This window comes from Durio zibethinus, chromosome 12, assembly GCF_047325235.1.
Source record: "Durio zibethinus cultivar Kanyao isolate XHJ-2024 chromosome 12, ASM4732523v1, whole genome shotgun sequence".
In the NCBI taxonomy this organism is placed as follows: Eukaryota; Viridiplantae; Streptophyta; class Magnoliopsida; order Malvales; family Malvaceae; genus Durio; species Durio zibethinus.
The window spans coordinates 2,556,203-2,580,734 of NC_143173.1; the positions used below are offsets into that span (position 1 = coordinate 2,556,203).

Genomic DNA, 24,532 nt, shown 5'->3' on the forward strand with positions numbered 1-24,532 from the left:
GCTGTTTAATTTAATTAGAATTTTGATACAAACAATAATATAAAAGAAAATTAAAGATAAGAGTTAAATTTTGGATCTTATCTCTCAATTAAGTTATTAATTAATTTATTTGATCTATTAGCTTTACCTTGATGATTTGCAAAAATTTTCTAATATAATCATCAAATAATGTTTATTTTAAGTTAATCAACAATGGTTTTACTTTTCCCCATTTCATTGCAAATAGAAAAAAGTAACTTAATTTAACTTAAATTCTCATAGTTACTTACCAGTGTTTAAACGAATATAAGGCACTTCTTATAAGATTTGAAGCCAAGACTCTTTCAAGAAAAGAACTAAAAAATCCAACTTTAAAATTGATGCTTATTATAGATAAAAATCATTGTACTTGAACAACGACCCTCTGTTTCTTATACTTGGAAACTCTTGGCTTATAGTGTATTCAGAGGACCAAGATCCTTGCTATAGGTTGTTCTGTTTATGTCAATGCTGATAGAAAATGTCCTAAATGAAAATCAGAAATAACTGCTCCATCCCAATGAGTTGTCAGTCATTGGGCTTTCTGCAAGTGTTTTGACTTGTATATGTTTTCAATTAATGAAATGAAACTAGTAAGCCTTTGCTAAAGTTTGAAAAGGACCAGCTTCTTCACTTGACATGAGGCAAATACTTTATAAACCTTCAATGGCGATTGGATTCTTTCCCATTCTTCCATTCAATCAGTAGGATTAATTGGCATTAGCCCTCATCGTATGAGAAAACTAGGAGGGGTATTCATTATGCCCAATTTTCCTGTACCATCTGCCTCCTTGACATTGAATGCTCTATTTACAATTCACATTGATGATAAAAAATGTCAATCACAGATCTGGGTGGAAAAATCAATTGATAATTAATATATAAGCACAAAAATTGCCCAAGGCCAAAGCAAACGACTAACCTTGTTCACCATGAGCCATCAAATCATGCTTCTGAACAGTGCCACTAAGGTAGCATGGAACTCAGCACAAGGGTCGAGTAGAATGGAACAGGTTATATCAGGATGGATAAATTGCCCATTCACAAAATGTTGTAGGCACAGCACACCTTGGGGCACCCAATGGACTCAAGAATTTGCCATTGGTTCAATGCAGCAGAAAATCACCTGTAAACAAACACAAACCATCAGCCAGCCCAAACAAAAACCATCAATTTGAGCCTCCAGAATAAATATGAATTGAGCTTTCTTTCAAGTTTCAACGTGAAATAGTTTGTACCTTCCCAAAAAGGGAGAGTCGCAAATCCTTGAAATCTCAAAATAAGTATGTGATCCTGAACTTCATAATATTTCTCCTTATCCTCTGACTTCAGAACTGTTGTCATCCATAACTTCTCAACACCCAGATCATTAAAAATAGAAAAGTAGTACATATGTTATTTCTTCCAAGGTTGTTCAAATAAATGGCAAGCTATAATTAGTCACCATAGAAACATAAAAGACTAAAAGAAAGAAGCTGCAACCATTTACAGGTTGATCAAATGCAGCATGACTAAACTTGTCTTTAGAGACAGAATAGCTTGGCAGCACTGCCCTTTAGTAATATGATAATTGACAATCAAAAGAAACGAAAAAAAAGAGTACCATTATTTCATTTTAAAGAACCCTTGTATTATAATAAAGAAATCTATAACCATTTGATTTCAAACGATGAGGTATCAATAATGATGTCTCAAAATACATACATTGTTTACTTCACTCTGCCATGGCACATAAATGCTGGCCGTGAAGGAAATAGGAATTAGAACCCTTGCACTTCTGCACTTGAGACGAAGAAAACACCTTCAAATGAAGAACTTACCTTATTCAAGGAAAGAAAAATCATTTGCATTAGATAAGTACTACATAAGCTATACTGTCTCAAGATGCATGGAAAGACTTTTTGGCTTACTATGTTTCTTGGCAGTTGAAGGATTGAGCTGATCTTCTTCAGAATTCTCGACTATGTTGACTGGATTATGAAATCATAATGAACAAATATTAGTGAAGGTGAAAAGAAAATTACTGGAAAATTACTTTTGTTACTCTTTGAAGAATCAGTATCATAATGAATGATAACAAAGCCATTCTGATTTCAAATGAAGAAACAAGAGTCATACGTCTCAAATACACATTTTCAACAATTTCCTACCTTGCCACGCTTGCCATTTGAAGATCATCACCATAATCCCTCTTCTTATTTTATTTTATTATAAATTTAAACATTCTCTAACCATAAAGAATATTATTACTGAAAAGCAAAAGTATTTTAAAAAGAAAATCCAATGATCTATTTCAGTTGCTCTAGAATATCCTAAAAAGAGTAAATTAAATATAAATCCTGATGAAAATAAAAAGGAAAAACTGTTTAAAAATTACATAATATTATAATGATAAGAGAAATATAAACTAGGAAGGAGGCATCAAACTCCTACTTGATTGATGAGGAAAAGTAAAGCATTTGAGTTGAAAGAAACAAAAGCTATATTATTATGAATGGTATCTGAAGATTTATAGAATGAAATTTGGCTTACTTGTGCGTTAGAAATTGAAGGATTGCCTTGATCTTCTATAGAATACTGCATTTCCTCCATGGGATTCTACATATATATAATAATCACCAACAACAATTAATTTTAATTGGTCATGAAGGCGAAAAGATGAATTAATTTTGATTTACAATGGAGTCGTCATCAACGCTCCCAACCACAAATTTTCTTTTTCGATGATAATCAAAGAAATTTGAAAAAACATACCCTTTCCGTGAACAGTTTTCGTATGGTGCTATTAAGGCTTCCTTCCCAAATCCAATCCCCTTCATCTTCCCACTCATATGCTCGTACTTTGTGCAACATCGGAGCGTTTAACCCTCCCTTAGAGAACATCTTCATCTTTGGGCATTTATGCACAAGTACGGTTGCTAAGGATGGGAATCCAAAGGTATGATTCCCTGATGAGCAGAAGCTTTCTAGATTTGATAGCACACTCAGTTCCAAAAGGTTGAGTTTGGGGAAAATGATTTCATCCTTCACTTCATCACGATCCCCATCGCTACCTTCTACTATTTCTTCTATCTTTTTACAACACCGTATCCTCATTTCTCTGAGCTGCACTAGGCTTTTGGCTGTTGAATGTGTAACTAATTTTATGATCCCATCACATCCATATACTGTAAGAGTCATCAGATTCTGGAAACATACTGAGGATGGAACTAAATTACTTTTTAATTTGGGACACTCTTCCACAAGTAAAATCCTTAGATTTTGGAATCCTTCCTCACCACCAACTCCTTCACTTTGGAATACCAACTCTTCAAAGTAACAATCTTCTATTCGAAGGCTTTCGAGATTGGGTAAGGATAGTAATTGGAACAGGAAAGATGGGAATATGGCTAATTGTTGAGGAAACCCTACAAGTCCGAGAACTTTTAGTTTGCAAAAGTAGTCCGATGCAAGTCGTAGGCCATGCAATCTCTCTTTCATCCCATCATCCCATCCGAGGTGAAGTTGCTGTAGATTTGGGAATGCCAACTGCACAATTCATGCAAGTGTTAATGGGACGGAGGATGAGTTGTTGAAAGGGATCAAAATGAACGATTGTAATATGGTGGAATAAAAAGAGAAATTTAAAAAAGTATATCTTTAATATAAGTAGTGAACCTTTTTTTTTTTTTACTGAATCATGTATGCCTATATGGTACTAACTTAACTTTTACAAAAATTTAGAATTCAAAGAATCTTTTAATGCATATAACTTTATTGAAAAACTAGTAAAGTATACATTTAAAAAAAAAAACAAAATCTGATTATTGAAGTTTAAAGGTACCTCTCTAATTAAATTATAGATTAATCCAAAGTTATACTATAAAATTATATATTCTATCTTGGTAAACAAATTATTGTATTTTATTCTTACAAATATATTAATAGTTTACATACTTTTCTTTTTAATATTTATTATGTTGCCATTAAATGCTTTTTTATTTTATTTTTTTTCAAAACACGTCAATCTATTTTTTAAAATTTTGATCCAAAGATTATTTAAGATTTAGGATTGAGGGGTGTTAAATACACCCTTATTTTTTACTTTATACCCTATTTTTTAAAATTTCCTTAAGTAAAATTATTTAATTATATATTTTTATAAATTTTTGAAAATAAATGTTTGAAATATTGTATAACTTATTGGATATAAATATTAGGAAACTTATGAAAAAGAGTAATTAAGTAATTTTATTTTAAAAAAGATTTGAAAAAAAAAAGCATAAGAAGAGCAAAAAAAAGGATGCATTTAATATCACTCTTTATGGTTTAGGAGCTAGGAATCTCATTAGCAATTAGTAATATAAGTAGTTATATAAGTAGTTTACCCTCTATTAGATTATTGAAATCAAAAATAAATTCTTAAAACCGAATGATGTAATTAATAATTAGGTGCTATTTCTATTAAACATATAGTTTTACCTATCAATTTGTAATTGAGTTTAATTATTTGAAACAAATTTTAAGTTTATATTGGAGCCATGGAGGGAGACATTAAAAAAATACCTTTTCACTGAATAGATATTTTGAGATATCCGAGTGGAGGTTCTCCATTGAGATGCTGCTGTTTTCTGCTTCATTTCCAACAGTTGTTCCCACACTTGTAGAATCAAAATGGACTGTATTCAAAATAGGACATCCTTCTATGTACAGATATGTTAGAGAAGGGAATTCAATTGGATTTCCAAAGCCAAATCTTTTGAGCTTGGGAAGAACACTAAGCTTCAAGCGGTCTAATTTAGGAAACACCATTTTCCTCATCCTTTCTTCTTCTTCTACTAATCCTTCCGTCACTATTATTATCTCTTCAAGTTCATCACATTCTACAATATTAAGTGTTTTCAGTTGCACAAAGCTTTCAACCATAGCAGAAGTAAATATATTCTTCAAATAATAGCATGCGTACACTTCCAAATTTGTTAAATTTTGAACACCAAAAGAAGTTACTGAAAGTTGCTCATGCCATAGTTTTTTCGCTGGGATTGAGCGTAGACACAATTGCTTTAAGCCTGGGAACACAACCTGCAAATAAAAGTAAAGTTTGACGATCAACAATTCCTTATTATTCAAATATTAAAAAGAATTAATAATGATTTCCAACATTGATATGACAGAAAGAAATAATATATTATTGCCATTGACTCTATATTTTTACAACTCCGTCATCTTTAATTATACTAGCAATATACCCACACTTTCTTGTAGATCTAAATTTTTTTTTATTTATAGTTAAATAAATTTAATAAATCAATGAATATAATTTTTTATAACTTCTTAATAAAAACAATGATTTATAATAATTTATTAATTAATTTGGAGATAATATCTTTACTTTATTTACAGAACTTGTTAACAAATCAAATACAAATTCAGTTTTTCAAATATAGTTAAAAATATTAAAATAGATAATTTAAAAACTTAAAAAAAAATCTAAAACTTAAAAAAGGAAAACATTTTAAATTTATCTCTAACGTGACCTCGAAATTCAAAAAAGAAAAACCATCCCTATTAAATTGGTTAATCAAAATCTATTAAATACAAATTATTTTAACATCTATTGATCCAATTTCTTACAAAATTTATTTTATTTAAAATATGAAAAAAAAAAAAGAATCGAAGGATAAAAAAAAATTCTAAATAGGATTGCTACCTAAACAATTCTACTGTTAATTTATCTTCCAAAGCATAGATAAAAAATGTTAAAATAGACAATTAAAAAAAAGTTAAAACTAAAAAAATGGCCCAAGCAAAAAAAATAGTCAAATTAATGAAAGATGCATGGACACTATCTTTTAATGATAGAAAAGAGGTTGAGTCAGGTTGTGTTTATACACACCTTGACTCTTAACTCAAATTTTTAATAATTTATTTCCACTTTGATTTCAATCAGACATTGAGTTATCATTAATTGATATCTAATGCCAACCTATCACATATATACATAATTTGCATCCAATCCAAATTAAAAAATAATAATTCAATAATTTTAACTTAGTATAATATTCATAAATATTTTATTTTTTAGTATAAATTATATCTTAATTATGTATAAATATAATAATAAAATAATTCAACTCTACTTCAATTTCGACTAGACATTAAGTTATCATTAATTGATAAATGATCTTAACCTATCACATATATGTATAACTCGCATCCATTCCAAATTAATCAAAATTAATTCGATAATTTTAACTTAGTATACTGTTCATAAATTATATCTTAATTATGTATAAATATAATAGCTTATTAAAATAAAATATTAACTAATAATTTTATTAATATAAATATATAAATATAAAATTAATTAAATAATAAAACATATATTTTTAATATATACCGAAGATGAGATGGAACATCCCAAATCCGTTTCCTACCCTTATCCGATTTAGAAAAAATTCCGACCTAATTTCAATTTTAAAATATAATATACCTATTGGATTGGAAGAAATCAAAATCCATTGAATTTGTTTTGTCATCCCTACATCAATTATCTTTTTTTTGTATGAAATTTTTTTTATTAAAAATTTTTTTTGAAAAGGGTTATTGGCAAAAAAAGAAAAAAAGCCAAATAAAAGAGTTGTAAATTTATTAAATTAAGATATTAAATAATAATTTTACTAATATAATAAATATATAAATATAACATTAAATTAATAATAAAAATATAATTTTATATATATCTTAGACAAGATAAAACATTTTAAAATAACCTTTGAACAAATCTCGATTTTTAAAAAAAAATCTCAATTTGTTCTCAAAATTTTTAAAACAACGTATCTATATTGAATCGAAGTGAATTAAAACCTATTAGATACAAATTGTTTCGTAATTTTTACATCTATTATTTTTCTTATAAAATTTATCTAATAAAATTAAAACCAAATAAAAAATAAAAAAGTACATTTTAAATGAAGGTTAGGGTGGCACATAGACCCCCATCTTCCTCCAAAATCTAAAATATTTATAAAATGGATTGTTGAAAGCCTTTTGGTTGAAATAATTAACTTCGTACAATGATTATAATCTTCCATGAAATAATTAGAAAAAAGTCAAATATTGGCTTGAAGTGCAATAAATAAAGTCAATCATTAAATTTTATGTATTAGTTATTAACTCTTAATCCAAAAAAAAGTGCAATTTTAGATCTATAATAATATATAATATCAATAATTTCATTATATCACTCAAGTCATGACTTTAAAAGTAAGAGTTTTAAAGTTTTATTATTAGAGGTGTTCATCAATTAAACCTATTAAGTTCTGTTTTTAAAGCTAATAAGAAGTCGACAACTCACTCATTTATTTTATTGACAAAAAACTCACTCATTTAACTAATATTTTATTATTAAAATAATAAACTTTTCTATTATTAATATTTTAAACATATAAAAACAAAATTTAACAAAAATATAATATTTTTAATAAAATAATTTAATCAGCCCTAATTAAGCTGAAGCTTAAAAAATCATATGCAGCCTGACCCTTTACATTTTCAGTTTCGACGATGCCCTCTATAATTCAAATAATTAAGACTTTCAATTTTAAAATTTTAAGTCTACAATGATAGAATATCTCTTTGGATGACTATAAAATGTTATAATGTTTGTGAGAAAAAAATCTATATATGAAAAGGAGAATTATAAGACTTGAAGAAAATAACATAAAAGATGGGAAAAAAATCACCTTCAGATATACATTCTGGTCTTGCAATATATTAACATATATACTTCATCACTTTGTTTTCAAGTTAAGTTAATAGGGAAATTACAATCTAAAACACTACTGATAATAAATTTAAATTCCACACCAACAAATTTAGATGATTGCTAAATAACTCATTAGGATATATTTTTAAAAAATTAATATAATAAAAAACATATGATAATATTTTAACTACACTTGTTAAATTTAAAAACTCTACCAACAATGTATGAAATAAAAATTTTATGTTAAAAAAATGGAGAAAAGCATTAAAAAAATACCTTTTCATCGAATAGATATTTTGGTACATCAGTGCAAGGGTTCACCATTGAGATGCTACTCTTTCCTGCTTCATTTCCAACAATTATACCCACACTTGTAGAATCAGAATGAAATGTGTTCAAAATTGGACATTCAGCTATCCTTCGTTCCTTTAGAGAAAGGAATTCATTTGGATTTCCAAAGCAAAATCTTTTGAGATTGGGAAGATTCTCGAGCCCCAAGAAGTCTAGTTTAGGAAATACCATTTTCCTTATCCTTTCTTCTTCCAGTAATCCTCCTGTCACTGTTATTACCTCTTCAATTTCATTACATCTCCTAATATAAAGTGATTTCAGTTGCACGAAGCTTTCAACCATAGAAGAAGTAAATAGATTCTTCAAATTATGACATCTATTAATCATCAACTTAGTTAAATTTCCAACACCAAAAGTCGTTACTGAAAGTTGATCATGCCATAATTTTTCAACTATGATTGAATCTAACTGCAACTCCTTTAAGCATGGGAACACGACCTGCAAATAAAGAAAAATATTTGATAATCAACAATTTTTTATTATTCAAATATTAAAAAAAATTAATAATGATTTCTAATATTGACTACAATTTTCAAGGAGATTATTAAACAAAAATTAAATATTTACTTGAATTTGCAACTACATAAAGCCAATTAAGTCATTAAATTTTGAGCATGAGTTATTGACTCCTAACCCCAAAAATAAAGCGCAATTGACGATCTATATATATAATATCAATTCTTAAAGTTCATTATATAACACGCATGTCATGAAAGTGAATTGGAGTTTTAAGTTTCAGAGGTGTTGGCCTATCAAGTCTCCCTTCCAAGGCTGACTCAACTCACTCATTTAATTATTATTTTATTAAAATAACAAAATTTTATTATTAATATTTTAATATTGCAAACATATTCAAAATTAATATTTAACAAAACTATAATATTTATTAATAAAATAATTTAATCCTTCTGGATAAGATTTGAGTTTAAAAAACTTTTTTTATGCTTTATTGAATACTTATTTTAAATATATTAATAGAATATTTTATGATATATTTTATTTTCATTAATTTTGATTTAAAAATCACTAAAATTGAAAGGACAGTAATAATGACAAAATTGAAGACTCACCTACAATAATATATTTGCTCTTTATCTTAATTATAACATTCACATATTAAATAGAAAATCTAGTTTAAGAAAAAGGAACAAAAACGAGATCAAAAGGAAATATGTTGGAAGTGAGAATTTAACGAAAAGAAGAAATATATTGACATAAATACCTTTCGGTCAAAAAGCGATGTGGCAGTTGAACTTCCATCAATTGATTGAACTCTTCCTTGTTGAGACGAGGAAAGCTTTTCTTCCGAGTTAAACAAGCCAATGAAACTCGGTAGATTTTCTAACCTTAAAGAGCGTAATTGGCTGAATTCTAAAATGTCATCATCACCAATCTCTTCCTCCCTCTTTTCTACAATTAACTCTGTGAAATTCTTGCAATTAGATACACCAATCTCTTCAAGGTGGCCGAGCTTTCTGGCTAAGGCGAATGAGAACAAATTCTTCAACATATTACAATCTGCTACTTCTATCTTTCTTAATTGACCAAAACATTCAGCTTGGAGTTGACCATAATATATGGCCTCCAAATTGTTCAGTTCATAAAGAAACAATGTCTCCAAAAGAGGAAATGCTTTACAAGAAGCCAACTCCATGGAGTTAATGAGATATTTAACCTCTGAATCATTGCGGACATCAAGATGTTTTAAATGTGGGAAACCTTCAGTATCTGGATCACAAAGCATGTCCATGGCATCTTTCACTGCATCCAGATGTAGAGTTGCGGTTTTTCTCAACAACGTTTTAACCCCACTATCGTCCAAATGAATACTTTTATTCAACTTGAGATTCAACTCTCTCGAGGTTTTTGGCTTATAATTCCGCCTCCACTTCTCTCCAATGGAAATTCTGTATCTTTCCAACTTTTCAGAAAACAATTCTTTTGGCATAGCTTGCACAATAGGAATGTCGACTTCCAAAGTTGTCAAATGAGGCAAATGTTGCAACTCAGCAAGGCTAGCATTGGTTCTTGGCTTCTCATGTCCCTCAACCTCCCATCTATCAAAGCTATCAAGTAGGCATAATTCTTCTAATTTGGATAAACGAGACAAGACATTTGGTGATATTACTTCAAGACTGGAACAATGACTCAAATCTAGCAATTTTAGCTTGATCAATTGTCCTATTTCCCCCGGTAGCACAGCAATTTCCGATTTACGGAGGCTAAGGATTTCTAAATTCTTCAACTCTCCAATGACGACTATATCTTTTAACATGCTTGCTGAAAAACATAAAGTACGAAGATTTTTTAGGAAACAAAATGACAAAGGCAAGGATGGAAAATACATTTTGGCAAAATCTAAGACTCTGAGTTTTTGCATTCCCCTGAAGAAGTTGTCTGAAATTTTCAAAGAAGAATCCTCACTATCCAAAGAGAAAAAGGTAAGCTTTGGACAATCCAACTGATCATGATCAGGAAGCTCACAAACCTTAGCATACTGCAAGCAGATCAGTTCGCAATTTCTCATTGTTTCCTCATTTGACAACTCTTTGAATTCATCATCCCTGGCAAGCCAATGGTGGTCCCTTGATGCGATCGATATGGCAACATCACGAACAACATCATGCATATCAAAGCGCTCAAAGGTAGAACCATCAAGTAACAAAGAAGATCTTTTGAGGTTGCTAACCAATGCAGATACTTTATATCGTGTTTCTTCAATTGTGTTAACTCCATGAAATAAACCCAGACCAATGCCAAATTTCAGCAAGTCCTCGATGGCAGCATCATGACCCATTATGCTACAGAGTAGGAAAGTTGGTTGATGTTCCTCATCTTCTAAAAATTTGTAACTCAACTCTATAGCTGAATATGCACCTGCTGGTATCCCCTTGAAGTTTCTTTTAGAGGGATTTCTTAGTTCATTCAAAGCATACTTCCAATCAGACAAATTCTTCTTATTTTTCATAGCTTCCCCAACTGTTACAATGGCGATCGGCAATCCAGCACATTCTTTGGCTACTTCAATTGCCGTAGCATGCAAGTCGGGGCTTTGGACAATATCACCAGCCTTCTTCTTAAACAGATTCCATGCTTCTTCTTCTTTCAATATTTGAAATGAAATGTTACTCAGCGAACCCATCAAAGATAAAGCATCGTGCTCTCTAGACGTCAGTAAGATCTTACATCCTTGGTGTTCACCTTCGTAAGGAATTCCTAGAGACTCCATATCCAATTTCTCCCAAATATCATCCAAGATGACAAGAACCTTCCTGATTCTCTTTAGTCTGTCACGTAGTTTGCCTGCTCTCCCGGTGTCACTCTGCTTTTCAAACGTCAGACCCAATTCATCTGCAATCCGATCTTGAATTTCCTTGATGTCATAACTCTGGGTTACGGCTGTCAGGACCACCTCATCAAACAAATTTTCATCCTTGGCTTGTCTAGCAACTTGTTTGACTAGGGTAGTTTTACCCAACCCGCCCATTCCGTAAACACCAATTATGCTCAAATTCGCATCCTTAAGCGCCGTCATGACGGCATCTAAAACTCCCTTTCTTGACTCAAAGGCCTCGTACTCTTTGACAGCTCTGGTAGCTGTCCCTTCTGAAGCAGGTTTGTAGGAAACTCCATCCAATCGGTCTTTATCTTTCAGGAGTTCAGCAATGGTGTTGGCCTCTTTCTCAGCTTTTCTACTGAGTTGGTAACGAGACTTAAAATTAGGACACAACCCAACGAAACACCTCTGCTTTGCTTTCCTTTCATCCCCATCCAATTGCGCAGCAGCCTCGTCACAGATCCCATTGACCTTAGTCAACCACGAATTCACATCGTCAAATATCTCCTCTCCCTGTCTGTTAGCCGCATTAACAGCCTCTTTTACTCTTTGTCTTGCATCATTTAGTTTTTGAAGTTGATCCCTGAGGTTTTGAAACTTGCTCTTATGCTTGAACAAGTAACTAACTTGTCGTGCAATGGGATCAACTGTGTACTCCGCCGCTTTCCTAGCAAGAGAGCCAAGAATGGATCCAACAATCGAAATACAAGCCTCCATATATTTTTTTTTCTTTTTTCTTTTGAATTGGAAGAACGCTCACTAACAAAACCTAAAACAATAAGAACAGTAATATTCAAAATCCAAAATAAAAAAAAATACAAATCAAATAATCAGAGATGAAAACAGCGGAAATGGGTTTAAACAAACATACCTCTGTCGTTGTCTTAGATATCAAAAGATTGGTCGGCTACAGCTTCTTCCTATCCTCACGTTGAGTAGTGAAGCCAAAAGAGAAGAGAACCTACAAAAAAATTTTAAGGAATTCTTTTTTCTTTTTTGGTGAATAAAGCTCGAGGATTCAACAGTTTAAAGAGTTTAAGGGCTGGTAGCTGAGAGAACCGAGAATCAAAACTCAGAATTGCGTATTTTCTGCAAAAGAGTATTTAAAATACAATTTTTTTTTCTAATCGCACTGAACAAAGCATATAAAAAACAAAAAATATTATATGATTGTACAAAATAAATCTCACCACAACTCAAAAATCCCACCAGAAGAAAGGAGGTTTAGTGGGCTTTTTCACCATTGTTACTATTTCCAAAAACGGTTTTTTCTTTTATTTTAAACTGTTTTAAATAAAAACTAATTATTATTTTAATATAAAATTTGTCTTTTATTGATTTTTAAATTATGAAAAGGATCTGTCGCCTCCACCTTTAATCAAAACCAATAATTGTGTGAGAGCATGAACAGCCGAGACTATTACATGAAAAGAACAACCTGCTGGCCTCCAATGCCCGCCCCTGGGTCTTCAATTGTGCGTATGCAGCCTGTGGGACATGGTTTTTGTCGGAAAAGAATGTTTTTAGTAAATTACACTAAAGTCCTTGACATTTAGCACTAATACAACGTCACTTCATTAGTATGATAAATTTACATCATCCCCAAAGTTTTAACACCTACAAATGACAAATGGATCCCACGGCGAGGTTATGTTAGAATTGGAGTTAAAACGGAGAGATGCATCACATGCAATTTATGTTATGCCAAAAATACCCCTTTTTTAATGGGATAACAAGTAATATAACTAAACCAACATGCCTTTTTTACGTTTTTTTTCCTTTTGATTTAATATTTTTATACAAAATAAATATATACCCTTAATCTTCTTTTATTACATGTTAATAAGTTCATGATTTTTTATTTTATTGTAAATAAACCCAGAAATTTTTTAAATTACCTAATTAAATTTAATTTCTTTAAATAAAATTAATTTAAATATTTTTTTAATCCAAACCAAAAACCTCACCAACTCCACTTGATTTAGCTCCAAATTAAAAATAATTCGAACTCAAATTAACTCAAATCTAGATTAACATGAATCCAAAATTAACCAAAATTGAAATAATTTAAAATTGAAAAGACCCGAAAAACTAACCCCAAATAATTGAGAAAAGGATAATTTTAATTAAAAACATTAATTTAATAAAATAATAAATATAACATAAATGATGATAACTCAATAAAGTTATTAAAAATATCAAATTAATATATATTTTTAATATGAAACTAGTATAAATTATACATGTTATGTTTACTTGAAAACTTTTTATAATTTATAATATGATTTAAAATAAATTATATATTTTGAATTATTATGATATATTTACATATTAATATTTTATTTAGAATAAATTATATAATCTCTTATATTATATATTATCAATTATCATGTGATTTAAAATAAAATATGCAAAACAAACTATTGATTTGCGTATATATACGTTACGTTTATGTTGTAATTATATTATTAATTTTAATCATGAAATTTAAAATAAATTATGTGATTTCCTTTTTTTTTTAATTGGTAGGAAATTGATGAAATGAAGCAAAAAAAAAAACAATAAAACAACAGGGAAGAAGGCTCACTGACAAAACTCAAAACAACAAAAGCAGCAATATTCAAAACCAAAAAAATAACAATAATATAAATCAAATAATCAGAGATGAAAGCGGTGGAAATGGGTTTAAACAAACATACCCCTGTCCTTGTCTTAGATATCAAAAGATAGATCGGCTACAGCTTCTTCCAATCCTTACTTTGAGTACTAATATCAAAAGAGCCGAAAGCCTACAGGAAAATTTTGAGGAATTATTTTTCTGTTTTGGTGAATAAAGCTTGAGGATTCAGCAGTAGAAACAGTTGAGAGAACGGACAATGAAAACTGAGAATTGCGTGTTTTCTGCAAGAGAGCATGAAAGGTGGAGACTAGTAAAGAAATGGGACATTGTGGCAAACTAAACGACAACTACAGCACAGCTAGCTCGTCTACATTGTGCGGTCCCTAGGTCTCGATCGTGCACATGTGGGCTGTGGCACATGGTTTCTGTCGGGAAAGTATTATTATTGAGTAAATTATAGCATAGTCTTTGTGGTTAAGCACCAATATGATGACATCACGCCATCCATATGACAAATATACGGTTCTCAATTTCCCTGGTTTAATAATTAAGAAAATTTCAGCAGGACATAAAAATATATATCATCATCCAAAGGTTTTACAATCACATCAAATTTCTGTTAGAATTGAAGTTGAGAGTTTCGTTTACATTCAAAATTTCTTCCTGCATTTAATGTTTTTAACTTTTCTAGCAAATTATTTTTCACTTCTTCATTGCATCATTTTAAAATCCTACAGATTTATAAAATCATAAATTTATAAAAAAATTATAAATTTGAGTATTTGTAAATTCTTTAAATCGATGAAAAAAATATTTTTTATTATAAAAATATTCGATGTGAAAACAATGATTTCACAACAAATTGCTTAAAACCTCGAAGGTCACCAAGAGATTTGAGCAGAAAAGGCAGTCCAGTAAATGCAAGTCAACATAACATCCAGGAAAATAGCAAGAAGCGTTTAGTTTCCAACAAATATGAAAATCATGGTAGGTTTGGCAATACTCAAGGAAGTACTTCCTTGAGCTTGGTAACATGCATTTACATGAGAGGAATCAAAATCTCTAGTGTCTCTACACCTGTCTTCGGCTCACAAAAAATCAAAATCAGAGAGCTAAGATTTTAAGAGGGAAAAGTATGAGGAGAAGTTTGATATAAAAAATATTAATATTTTAATAATAATATTTAATATTAAAATATTATGTTAATATAAAAAATATTTAAAAATAAAAATATTTATTATTTTATATTATTTTATTAATAAATTATAATATTTATTAATAATTATAATAATATTAATTAATAAATTATTTATTAATATAGTGTCTTAATATTGAATAATTAATATAATATTTTTATTAATATATTATAATATTTTTATTAATATAATATATTATTTATGAGTAAAATTATATTCAAAAGTATTAATAAATAATTTTATTTATTGAAACATGGTAAATCTTATTTGCAACATGTTTTTGGCATGTCCTCTGTGTATGACGCTTAAAAGAATTCAATTGGTGAATTTTAACTGAAATTTAGTTAAAAAGTTCTTAAGTTCTTTTTAAATTGGAAAATTTTCACCTACAATTATTTAATTATAATTAATTAATTATAATTTATATTTATGTAAAACTCGTTAAAAAAATTATGTAAAACTCATTTTTTTAAAATGATAGATTTTTGCATATTTTTTAATTATGATTGACTAATTATAATATTCCAGTATAAAAAATTATAAGTGAAATTCCCCTTTTAAAAACTGGGATTTACAACTTTCAATGCCCATATCTATAAATATATATATCTTTAGAATCAACTTGTAACTTAATTACTTCCACACTGCAGAATCCAGTTCAGTCACGTTTTTTTGCCTAAATTTTTCGACTATTTGTTAGGCTAAAAAATTCTCGTATCCGTGTCTATTTATTCATGTCTTAAAAGGTGAAAAATATAAATATTATCATTAACATATTAAACACAAAATATTTTTTTGATTTTTATTAAAATTATATATAATTTTTAGCAAAATTTTATGCTATCATTTTTTTTTTGGTGTCATATTATAATATTATGTTTAAAATTGCATTATATTGCTTTGCTCTGGTATTGACAAATAGAAATTGTCATTATATGGTTCTTAATTTTGATTGTTAGAAATGCATGTCCATATGGAATATATTATTCTAATACGTGATTCTACTGTGGGTGTTTGGGGACACGCTATGTTTTTGTGTCTGCGTTTTGACAAATCAAGTTCCATGTCATTAACAGCCTCTTGCACTCTTTCTCTTGAATCCTCCAGTTTTTGACGCTGATCCCTGAGGTTTTGAAGCTTGCTCGTTTACTTGAACAAGTAACTAACTAGTCGTGCAGTGGGATCAACTGTGTACTCCGCCGCTTTGCCAACAACAGAGCCAGGAATGGATACAACAATGGAAATAGTAGCGTATATGTTTGTTGGTATTGGGTTTGAGTTACTATTTTTCTCTTAAATGGTTCACCAATAGTAGCATATATTTAGCTCTTTTCTAATACATTATTTTAGCCACATTTATGGTCTTTTGTTGGGCTACTAGTTTTCAAGGCTTGTCAGATGGATGAGGTAGTATTATCTGTACTGAGATTCAAGCCTAAGATCTATCCACTGCGTAAACTGAAACGAAACAAATGAACAGTTTCTTTCCTTCTAAATCCTTTAATAAACACAAACCGAATAAACAAGTAAATTTTCTTCTTCATTTGAATATGTTAACTCCCTACTAGTAAATTCCAGGTTCATTGCGACATCAAATTGGTACTAAAACTGGTTTTTATCGATGATAGAAATTTGAGCAGCCATTTCCCGCTGCAAATAGAATAAATTAACTTCATTAACTTAAATTCCCATAGTTGCTTATCAGTGTTTAAAACGAAAATAAGACACCTCTTATAAGATTTGAAGCCTAAGACTCTTTCAAGAAAATAACTGAAAAATCCAACTTTAAAACTGATGTCTGTTGTAAATAAAAACCATTGTACTTGAACAATGATCTTCTGTTCCTTATAGTTGGCAACTCTTGGTCTATAGTGTTTTCAAAGGACCAAGATCCTTGCTGCAGGTTGTTCTGTTTATGTCAATGCTAACAGAAAATGTCCAAAATGAAAATGAGAAAAAACTGCTCCATTTCTACGAGTTCTCAACCATTGGGCCTTCCTGCAAGTGTTTGACTTGTATATGTTTTCAATTAACGAAAAATGAAACTAGTAAGCTTCTGCTAAGTTTGAAAAGAACCAGCTTCTTCACTTGACGTGAGACAAATACTTTGTAAACATTCAGTGCCGATTGGATTCTTTCCCATTCTTCCATTCAATCAGTAGGATTAGGTGGCGTTAGCCCTCACCATATCAGAAATCGGGGAGGAGCATTCGCTCTGCCCAATTTCCCCGTACCATCCACCTCCTTGACAGTTGAATGCTTTATTCACAATTCACATTGATAAAAATGTCAATCACAGATCAAGGCGGGGGGGGGGGGGGGGGGATCAGGAGATAATTAACATATAAGCACTTAAATTGCCCAAGGCCAAAGAAAACTACTAACCTTGTGCACCATGATGCATCAAATCATGCCTCCGAACTCCGCCACTAATAAAACATAATAGGGCTACAAAAAATTCCACAAGGACGTACGGACTCGGCACGACAGTCAAGTAGAATGGAACATGTTACAGTCAGGATGGATAAACTGCCCATTCACAAGCTGTTGTAGGCACGGCACACCTTGGGGCATCCAATGGACTCAAGAATTTGCCATTGGTTCAATGCAGCAGAAAATCACCTGTAAACAAACACAAACCATCAGCCAGCCCAAACAAAAACCATCAATTTAAACCGGCAAAATAAATCTGAATTGAGTTTTGTTTCAAGTTTCAACATGAAATAGTTTGTACCTTCTCAAAAAGGGAGAGTGGCAAATCCTTGAAATTCACCATTGAAAAAGTCCCCTCATCGTCTAGTTCAAAATAAGTATGTGATCCCCAACTCCAGAACCCTTGTCATTTTGCCACTTCAGAATATTTCTCATCCTCTGACTTCAGAATTGTTGTCATCCTTAACTTCACAATACCCAGATCATTAAAAATAGAAAAGTCCTACATAAGTTATCACTTCTGAGGTTGATCAAATAATACATGGCAAGCTAAAATTAGTTATCATAGAAACAAAAAAGCCTAAAAGATACAAGCTGTGACCATTTACAGGTTGATCAAATGCAACACGATTAAACTTGTCTTTAGAGATAGAATAGTATGGCAGCACTACCGTTTAGTAATATGACAATTAACAATCAAAACAAATTAACATATGCAACGTTAAGGAAGAACAAAAAAACCTTCTGCCACCCATTACTCAAGGAAAGAAAAACCTTTGCATTAGATGAGTACAACAAAAGCCATATGGTCTCAAGATGCATAGAAAGAATTTTTGGCTTACTCTGTTTCTTTGCGGTTGAAGGATTGAGCTGATCTTCAGAATTCTCGACTATGTTGACTGGATTATGAAATCATAATGAACAATATTAGTGAAGGTGAAAAGGAAAATTACTGAAAAATTATTCTTTGATGAACAATATTAGGCCAAAAATCATTGTTGGTTTTGATCGGAGAAAGGAATGTGTTTTAGAGGCTTAGTTCTTGCAAAGCAGTCTTCCATTCAAACAAATTCTTCTTATTTTTCATAGCTTCCCAACTGTTACAATGGCAATCGGCAATCCAGCACATTATTTGGCCACTTCAATTGCCGTAATATGCAAGTCAGTGGCTTAGAACAATATCACCAGCCTTCTTCTTATACAGGTTCCATGCTTCTTCTTCTTCCAATATTTCAATTCGAATGTTTTTCAGCGAAAGCATCAAAGATAAAATATTGAGCTCTCTAGACATCAGTAAGATCTTGCATCCTTGGTGTTCACCTCCGTAAGGAATTCCTAGAGCCTCCATATCCAATTTCTCCCAAATATCATCCAAAATGACAAGAACCTTCTTGAAATTCTTTAGTCTGTTCCGTAGTTCGCCTGCTCTTCTGGGGTCACTCTGCTTTGTAAACTCCACACTCAATTGATCTACAATCAGATCTTGAATTTTCTTGATGTCAAAACTCCGGGTTACGGCTGCCATGACCACCTCATCAAACAAATTTTCATCCTTGGCTTGTCTAGCAACTTGTTTGACTAGGGTAGTTTTACCCACACCGCACGTCCCGTAAACACCAATTATGCTCAAATTAGCATCTTTAAGCGCCTCCATGACCGCATCCAAAGCACCCTTTCTTGACTCAAAGGCCTCGTACTCTTTGGCAGGTCTAATAGCTATCCCTTCTGGAGCAGGTCGGTGGGATACTCCATCAAATCGGTCGTTATCTTTCAAGAGTTCAGCAATGGTGTTAAACTCTTTCTCAGCTTTTCTACAGAGTTGATAACAATACTTAAAATTAGGACACAACCCAACGAAACACCCCTGCTTTACTTTCTCTTCATCCTCATCCAATTGCGCAGCAGCCTCGTTACAGATATTCCCATTGACCTTAGTCAACCACTCATCCACGTCACACATCTTCCCATTGACCTTAGACAACCACTCATCCACGTAGCTAAATATCTCCTCTCCCTGTCTCTTAGCCGCATTACCATCCTCTTGCACTCTTTCTCTCGCATCCTTCACTTTTTGAAGTTGATCCCTGAGGTTTTGTAACTTGCCCTTATGCTTGTACAAGTAACTAAGTTGTCGTGCAATAGGATCAACTGTGTTCTCCGCCGCTTTCCCAGCAAGAGAGCTAAGAATGGATCCAACAATGAAATACAAGCCTCCATATATAATTTTTTTCTTTTCTTTTTTTGTTTTTTTGGAATTGGTCGGAAATTGATGATATGAAGCAGAACAAACAATAAAACAAGAAGGAAGAACGCTGACTGACAAAAGCCAAAACAATAAAAACAGCAATATTCAAAACCCAAAAAAAGTTATAGAAATCAAATAATCAGAGATGAAAGCAGTGGAAATGGGTTTAAACAAACATAACTTTGTTCTTCTCTTAGATATCAAAAGATTGGTCGGCTAGAGCTTCTTCCTCTCCTCACTTTGAGTACGATGCCTAAAGAGAAGAGAACCTACGGGAAAATATTGAAGAATTCTATTTCCTTTTCTTGGTGCATAAAGCTTGAGGATTCAGCAGTTGGAAGAGTTTAAGGGATGGTAATTGAGAGAACAGAAATTCAAAGAATTGCGTGGTTTCTGCGAAAGAGTATGAAAAGCCGAGACTATTAAAGCAAAGGGTTATGATGACAAACTGAAGGACCAACTAAGGCTTCATTTCAGAAAGATGTTCGGTAAACTTGCCAATAGCACGATGGAGCATTTTAATCGCACCATTTCCCGTAATCAGAACTGGAGCATAACATGCGCAGTGGCTCACCGTGATGCTCATGAACAATATTATCTTTATTGTTTACTTTTTACTTTTTATTTTGTCTTTACATTTATACTTTCATAATTATAATATCCTTATTACATCTATAATTTAAATTTTGTTTTTGTTTTTTTTACTTTGATTTTTTATATACAAAAACAATTTTAATAAATTATTAATTTTACAAATATTAAATATATAATATAACTTCAATTATACTCAAATTCTAATTTGATATATTTAATATTTTTTATTACATTCATCATTATTTTTATATTTAAATATACATTTTATATTTAATTTTAAATTTATTATAATATTTAATTTCATCATTATAATAATTAATTTTATTATTATTTTTAATTTCATTAAAATTAATTTTATGATTCATTCGAATAAACCGAATCATGAGAATAAAAGAATTGCGTCTTTTCTGCAGAAGAGCATCAAAAAACGATATTAAAGGAAAGGATTATGATTCATAATGGCAAACCGAAAGACCAACTCAATGGGTCATGAAAATCAAAGAATTGCGTGTTTTCAGCAAAAGAGCATGAAAAGCCCAAACGTAAAGAAATGGGAACATGACGACAAACTAAAGGACAACTAAAGCACAGCCATCTGGCTTCATTGTGCTGTCCCTAGGTCTCGATTGTGTGCTGTGGGCTGTGGCAAATGGTTTCTGTCGGTCAAGTATTATTTTTGAGTAAATTACATTAAATTCCTTGGTGTTGGCACTACTTTAATATCACTCCATCAGTACGATAAGAAACTTTCAACAGGACTTAAAAATCTTGATTTTAAATTAAAATATTTTTATGAGCTATGTTCATTTTATAAATAAAAATATATATATCATCATCCCAAGTTTTAACAATCACATGATAAATACATTTTCAAAATTCACATCAAATTTTTATTAAAATTGGAGTTAGGTGTTTCATTCACATTTATATTGGAGTTAAGAACTTCTATTTACATTCAAAATTTCTTGATGCAATTAATTTTTTATTACAAAAATATATAATAGTTGTTAACTTTTAGCAAATTATTTTTTACTTTTTCCTTGCACCATTAATCTTATAGATTTATGAATTCATAAATTCATAAAATTGTAAAAAATTATGAATTTGAATGTTTGTAAATTTTTTAAATTTATGAAAAAAATATTTTTATTATTCACAATTTCACATAAATTTTTTTAAAAAATATCAAATTTTAAAAAACATTTCTGATTATTTTTGTCCCATTCTATTGTTATTGTTAATTTGTATGTGCATGAAATCAAATAAAAATATGCTGAACTTATGATTTTGCCTTCAAATTTGAAATTCGAGATATTTGTAGATATATATTAGACACCCATATAAGTTGTAAACATAATTTCCTATTCCAACATGTCATACTCCTTAAGAAATGGAAAACAAAAGTAGAAGACATTAGACGAGGGATTGCTGGGCTAGATTATTTCTTGAGCCAACCAATATTTGGAATATTAGCTATATTTGAGAATTAAAGGTCAGATTCTAGCCTGATGTTTCCCAACAGTTACACCTCTCTAGCATAATGCTTGATATACAGCAGGAGTTTCCCAAATAAGATTCGACTGCTCTCCCCTACTATAAAATTTTCGCATAAAAACTTGACATGCTACAGCAGTTGCGTGGTTGCAGCATGTATTCGAATGGTAAATAAAAGGGATTGGCAGATCAATATGGTTATATATTTAGTTGTTCAGAATTCTCCCGCTCTCATTTCTATAGTAGCTGGTTATTGGAAGCTAAAGCATCAGTGGCTTCGGAAATGAACTCTGCAAAATTCTTTGATTTTGATAAGTGCTCTATGCTCTTGTCTATAATAAGTTGAGGTAATAGTTATTAGCAAGTTGAGGTGGTGCATTTCTTTCAGTAACAGTATTTTATGGCATTTTGATCAGAACTGCAAAATTTGGTTGCATTTGGCAGTCCTTATCGAGGACCTCATAAAAATAATCTGCGGCTTGAGGCTATTGCATATATTTGTGCATTTGATCTTGCCGACAAGTTCCCTCCTGCACACCTTCTGAATGCCTATAGTTTGTGGGACTCCAATGCTGTTGCTTGTAGTTTGTGGGACTCCAATGCTGATCAAGCTGTTGCTTGTAGTTTGTGGGACTCCAATGCTTTCTCTGTAGACACAAACTCATTTAATTGGCGAGATGGGTGTTCAATTGCCAATAACAGGAGCTTGGAACAGCTCACTTCACCTGGAGCAGTTGACAAGGCCGCCCCAGCTAAAATCTCTTTTTTTTTTTTTTCTTGTTATTACCTTTTTAGTTCTTTTTATCGACCAAGATAATAATTCAATGTTTAATCCTCCCTTCCTCAGCAACTTTTTGTTATTGTTGAATGTATTTGTTTGTAATTACAATAATTTGCAGCATAATGGTACCGTGCGTGCTTAGAGTTTGGCAAGTATATCTTTGTTGGTTTTCTATTCTTTTGACACTAAAAATTCACTTGTTAAATTTATGTTCATAAGTTGATTCTCTAACCGTACGGAAAGTAGTATTCATCATGCTCAAGTAAAGATTGACCGATGTCAATTAGAAAATTTTCAATTGGATGGCGTTGTTCCTTCAGAGGCAAGGATTGACCTACAATCTTATAGCACCGGTATGGATGCGAAGGGTTTAATACTTTTTCTATGTGAGCATGTGGAGGATCACGATTTAATGCGCAGTGAAATTTCTGACGCTCTTCAATTGTCTCCCGATCCTGCAAAACTTGTTTTGGATGCATTATCGACCTTTTATCATTCAAAGTCAGGGCATGCTCCTAAAAAGAAAAAGAACTCGGGATGAATTTATTAGGGAAGCCTCAGGAGAAGTAAGAACGAGTTGCATTCTATTGATGGAGCAGTTAAGGACATTTCCGCTCCAGATTGAACCCCATGTAAATGAAGATGTTTTGAAGTTGGCAGATGATTGGAAAGAAAGAACGCAAAAGTACCAGAATGGTGTGATGGCATATGGTTTCTTGCAGCTGATAGTCACCTACATTTTGATTTCTGCTTATGATGCGGATGAGCTTTTTGGTCTTTTGGTAATTGCAAGTGAGTATAGACAGTCTCCTGATTTGTGCCTGGCTCTTGGTTTGACAGATAAGATCTGCGGTTAGTCTACTTTCTATCTGTCTCTCTAGTTTATCGTTTCTCTTTTTGTTGGTTCGTTTAGCTGTTAGGTGAGGTTATCCTTGTCTTCTCTGCATAGCTATATTAATGCTACTATAGTTACATCTTCTAGCTGTTAGCGACCAGGTATAATGGAATGCCGGAATTCCCCAAAATAATATTTGAGTGATTTCTTGAGGTACAACTTTTGCATATGGAACCCTAGATGCTACAACAGTGTTTTGTTGCATCATGTACTCGAATGGTACATGAAAGGAATCAAAGGGGGTCCTTATGGGTAAATTATTTTCTTATTTTTTTTTCCGCAACATTTTTTTATTTGTAGTAAGTTTCTGAATTCTGCTAATTACTTATCTTGTTGTTTCTTTGCCAATCATCTCGTTCTTTAAATTTCTCAGCAAAAATATGACATTTATGGATTATAATGGTAACATATTAAGTTCAGATGGTGTTTTCACATGAGTTTTTTTTTTTTTTTTGCGTGACGGCATTCTGATGACACCTGCAAAATCTGCTTTCAATTTGACAGTCTTGATTGAAACCCTTGTAAAAAACAATCTACGGCTTGAGGCTATTGCATACATATTTGCGTTTGATCTTGTTGACAAGTTCCCCCCGCACACATGCTGAAAGTTCACTTGGAATATTCCAAAGCGAGTTCGTATCACAAGGCCAAAAAATCGCATTGGAAATGGGTAACTTTTCCATAGAACTTTTATCATTATGCATGCTCAAAAATTTGCTGAAAATTGAACTGTAATCCTGATTCTGTGTATTAACTTGAATGTGCTCGCAGCATCAAATTATAGATCATGAAATAGCTGTCGTGAGGAAAGTCAGCGGATG

The 24,532-nt window shown here is 31.3% G+C and overlaps 2 protein-coding genes across 14 annotated transcripts; both read right to left on the reverse strand.

The window, feature by feature from the left end:
• Positions 1-321: 321 nt before the first annotated feature.
• On the reverse strand, positions 322-14,449 carry LOC111295981 (disease resistance protein At4g27190-like). Of its 12 annotated transcripts, none has more exons than XM_089769037.1 (14): positions 14,329-14,384; positions 14,153-14,242; positions 12,826-12,941; positions 12,325-12,414; positions 9,339-12,222; positions 8,042-8,554; positions 4,564-5,079; positions 2,773-3,546; positions 2,551-2,616; positions 1,929-1,988; positions 1,723-1,838; positions 1,257-1,368; positions 941-1,144; positions 322-824 (listed from the first exon to the last, which is right to left on the reverse strand). In XM_089769037.1, the coding sequence occupies exons 5-10, from the start codon at positions 12,168-12,170 to the stop codon at positions 1,980-1,982; spliced, it is 4,710 nt and encodes a 1,569-aa protein (XP_089625163.1). In that variant the 5' UTR covers positions 12,171-12,222; positions 12,325-12,414; positions 12,826-12,941; positions 14,153-14,242; positions 14,329-14,384; the 3' UTR covers positions 322-824; positions 941-1,144; positions 1,257-1,368; positions 1,723-1,838; positions 1,929-1,979. The 12 variants fall into 12 exon arrangements, with proteins under 12 accessions (XP_089625163.1, XP_089625164.1, XP_089625166.1 ...); XM_089769038.1 differs by having other exon boundaries at positions 12,325-12,437; XM_089769040.1 differs by having other exon boundaries at positions 1,257-1,352; positions 14,153-14,449.
• A 2,463-nt stretch (positions 14,450-16,912) lies between these two features.
• Positions 16,913-20,514, reverse strand: LOC111295992 (putative disease resistance protein At1g61310). 2 transcript variants are annotated; one of them, XM_089769046.1, is made up of 4 exons: positions 18,545-20,514; positions 18,004-18,168; positions 17,655-17,891; positions 16,913-17,528 (listed from the first exon to the last, which is right to left on the reverse strand). In XM_089769046.1, the coding sequence occupies exon 1, from the start codon at positions 19,660-19,662 to the stop codon at positions 18,865-18,867; it is 798 nt and encodes a 265-aa protein (XP_089625172.1). In that variant the 5' UTR covers positions 19,663-20,514; the 3' UTR covers positions 16,913-17,528; positions 17,655-17,891; positions 18,004-18,168; positions 18,545-18,864. The 2 variants fall into 2 exon arrangements, with proteins under 2 accessions (XP_089625172.1, XP_089625173.1); XM_089769047.1 differs by having other exon boundaries at positions 17,054-17,528; positions 18,004-18,163; positions 18,545-20,473.
• Positions 20,515-24,532: the final 4,018 nt, after the last annotated feature.

Excerpts from the sequence above, each read along its gene's own strand:
- LOC111295981 (XM_089769040.1), bottom strand. The coding sequence starts at position 12,170 with ATGGAGGCTTGTATTTCGATTGTTGGATCCATTCTTGGCTCTCTTGCT. Across the intron at positions 3,547-4,563 it reads AATATCTATTCAGTGAAAAG|TTGGCATTCCCAAATCTACA; the intron begins GTATTTTTTTAA and ends TGAATTGTGCAG. Across the intron at positions 2,617-2,772 it reads GAAAACTGTTCACGGAAAGG|AATCCCATGGAGGAAATGCA; the intron begins GTATGTTTTTTC and ends ATATATATGTAG.
- LOC111295992 (XM_089769046.1), bottom strand. The coding sequence starts at position 19,662 with ATGTGTGACGTGGATGAGTGGTTGACTAAGGTCAATGGGAATATCTGT.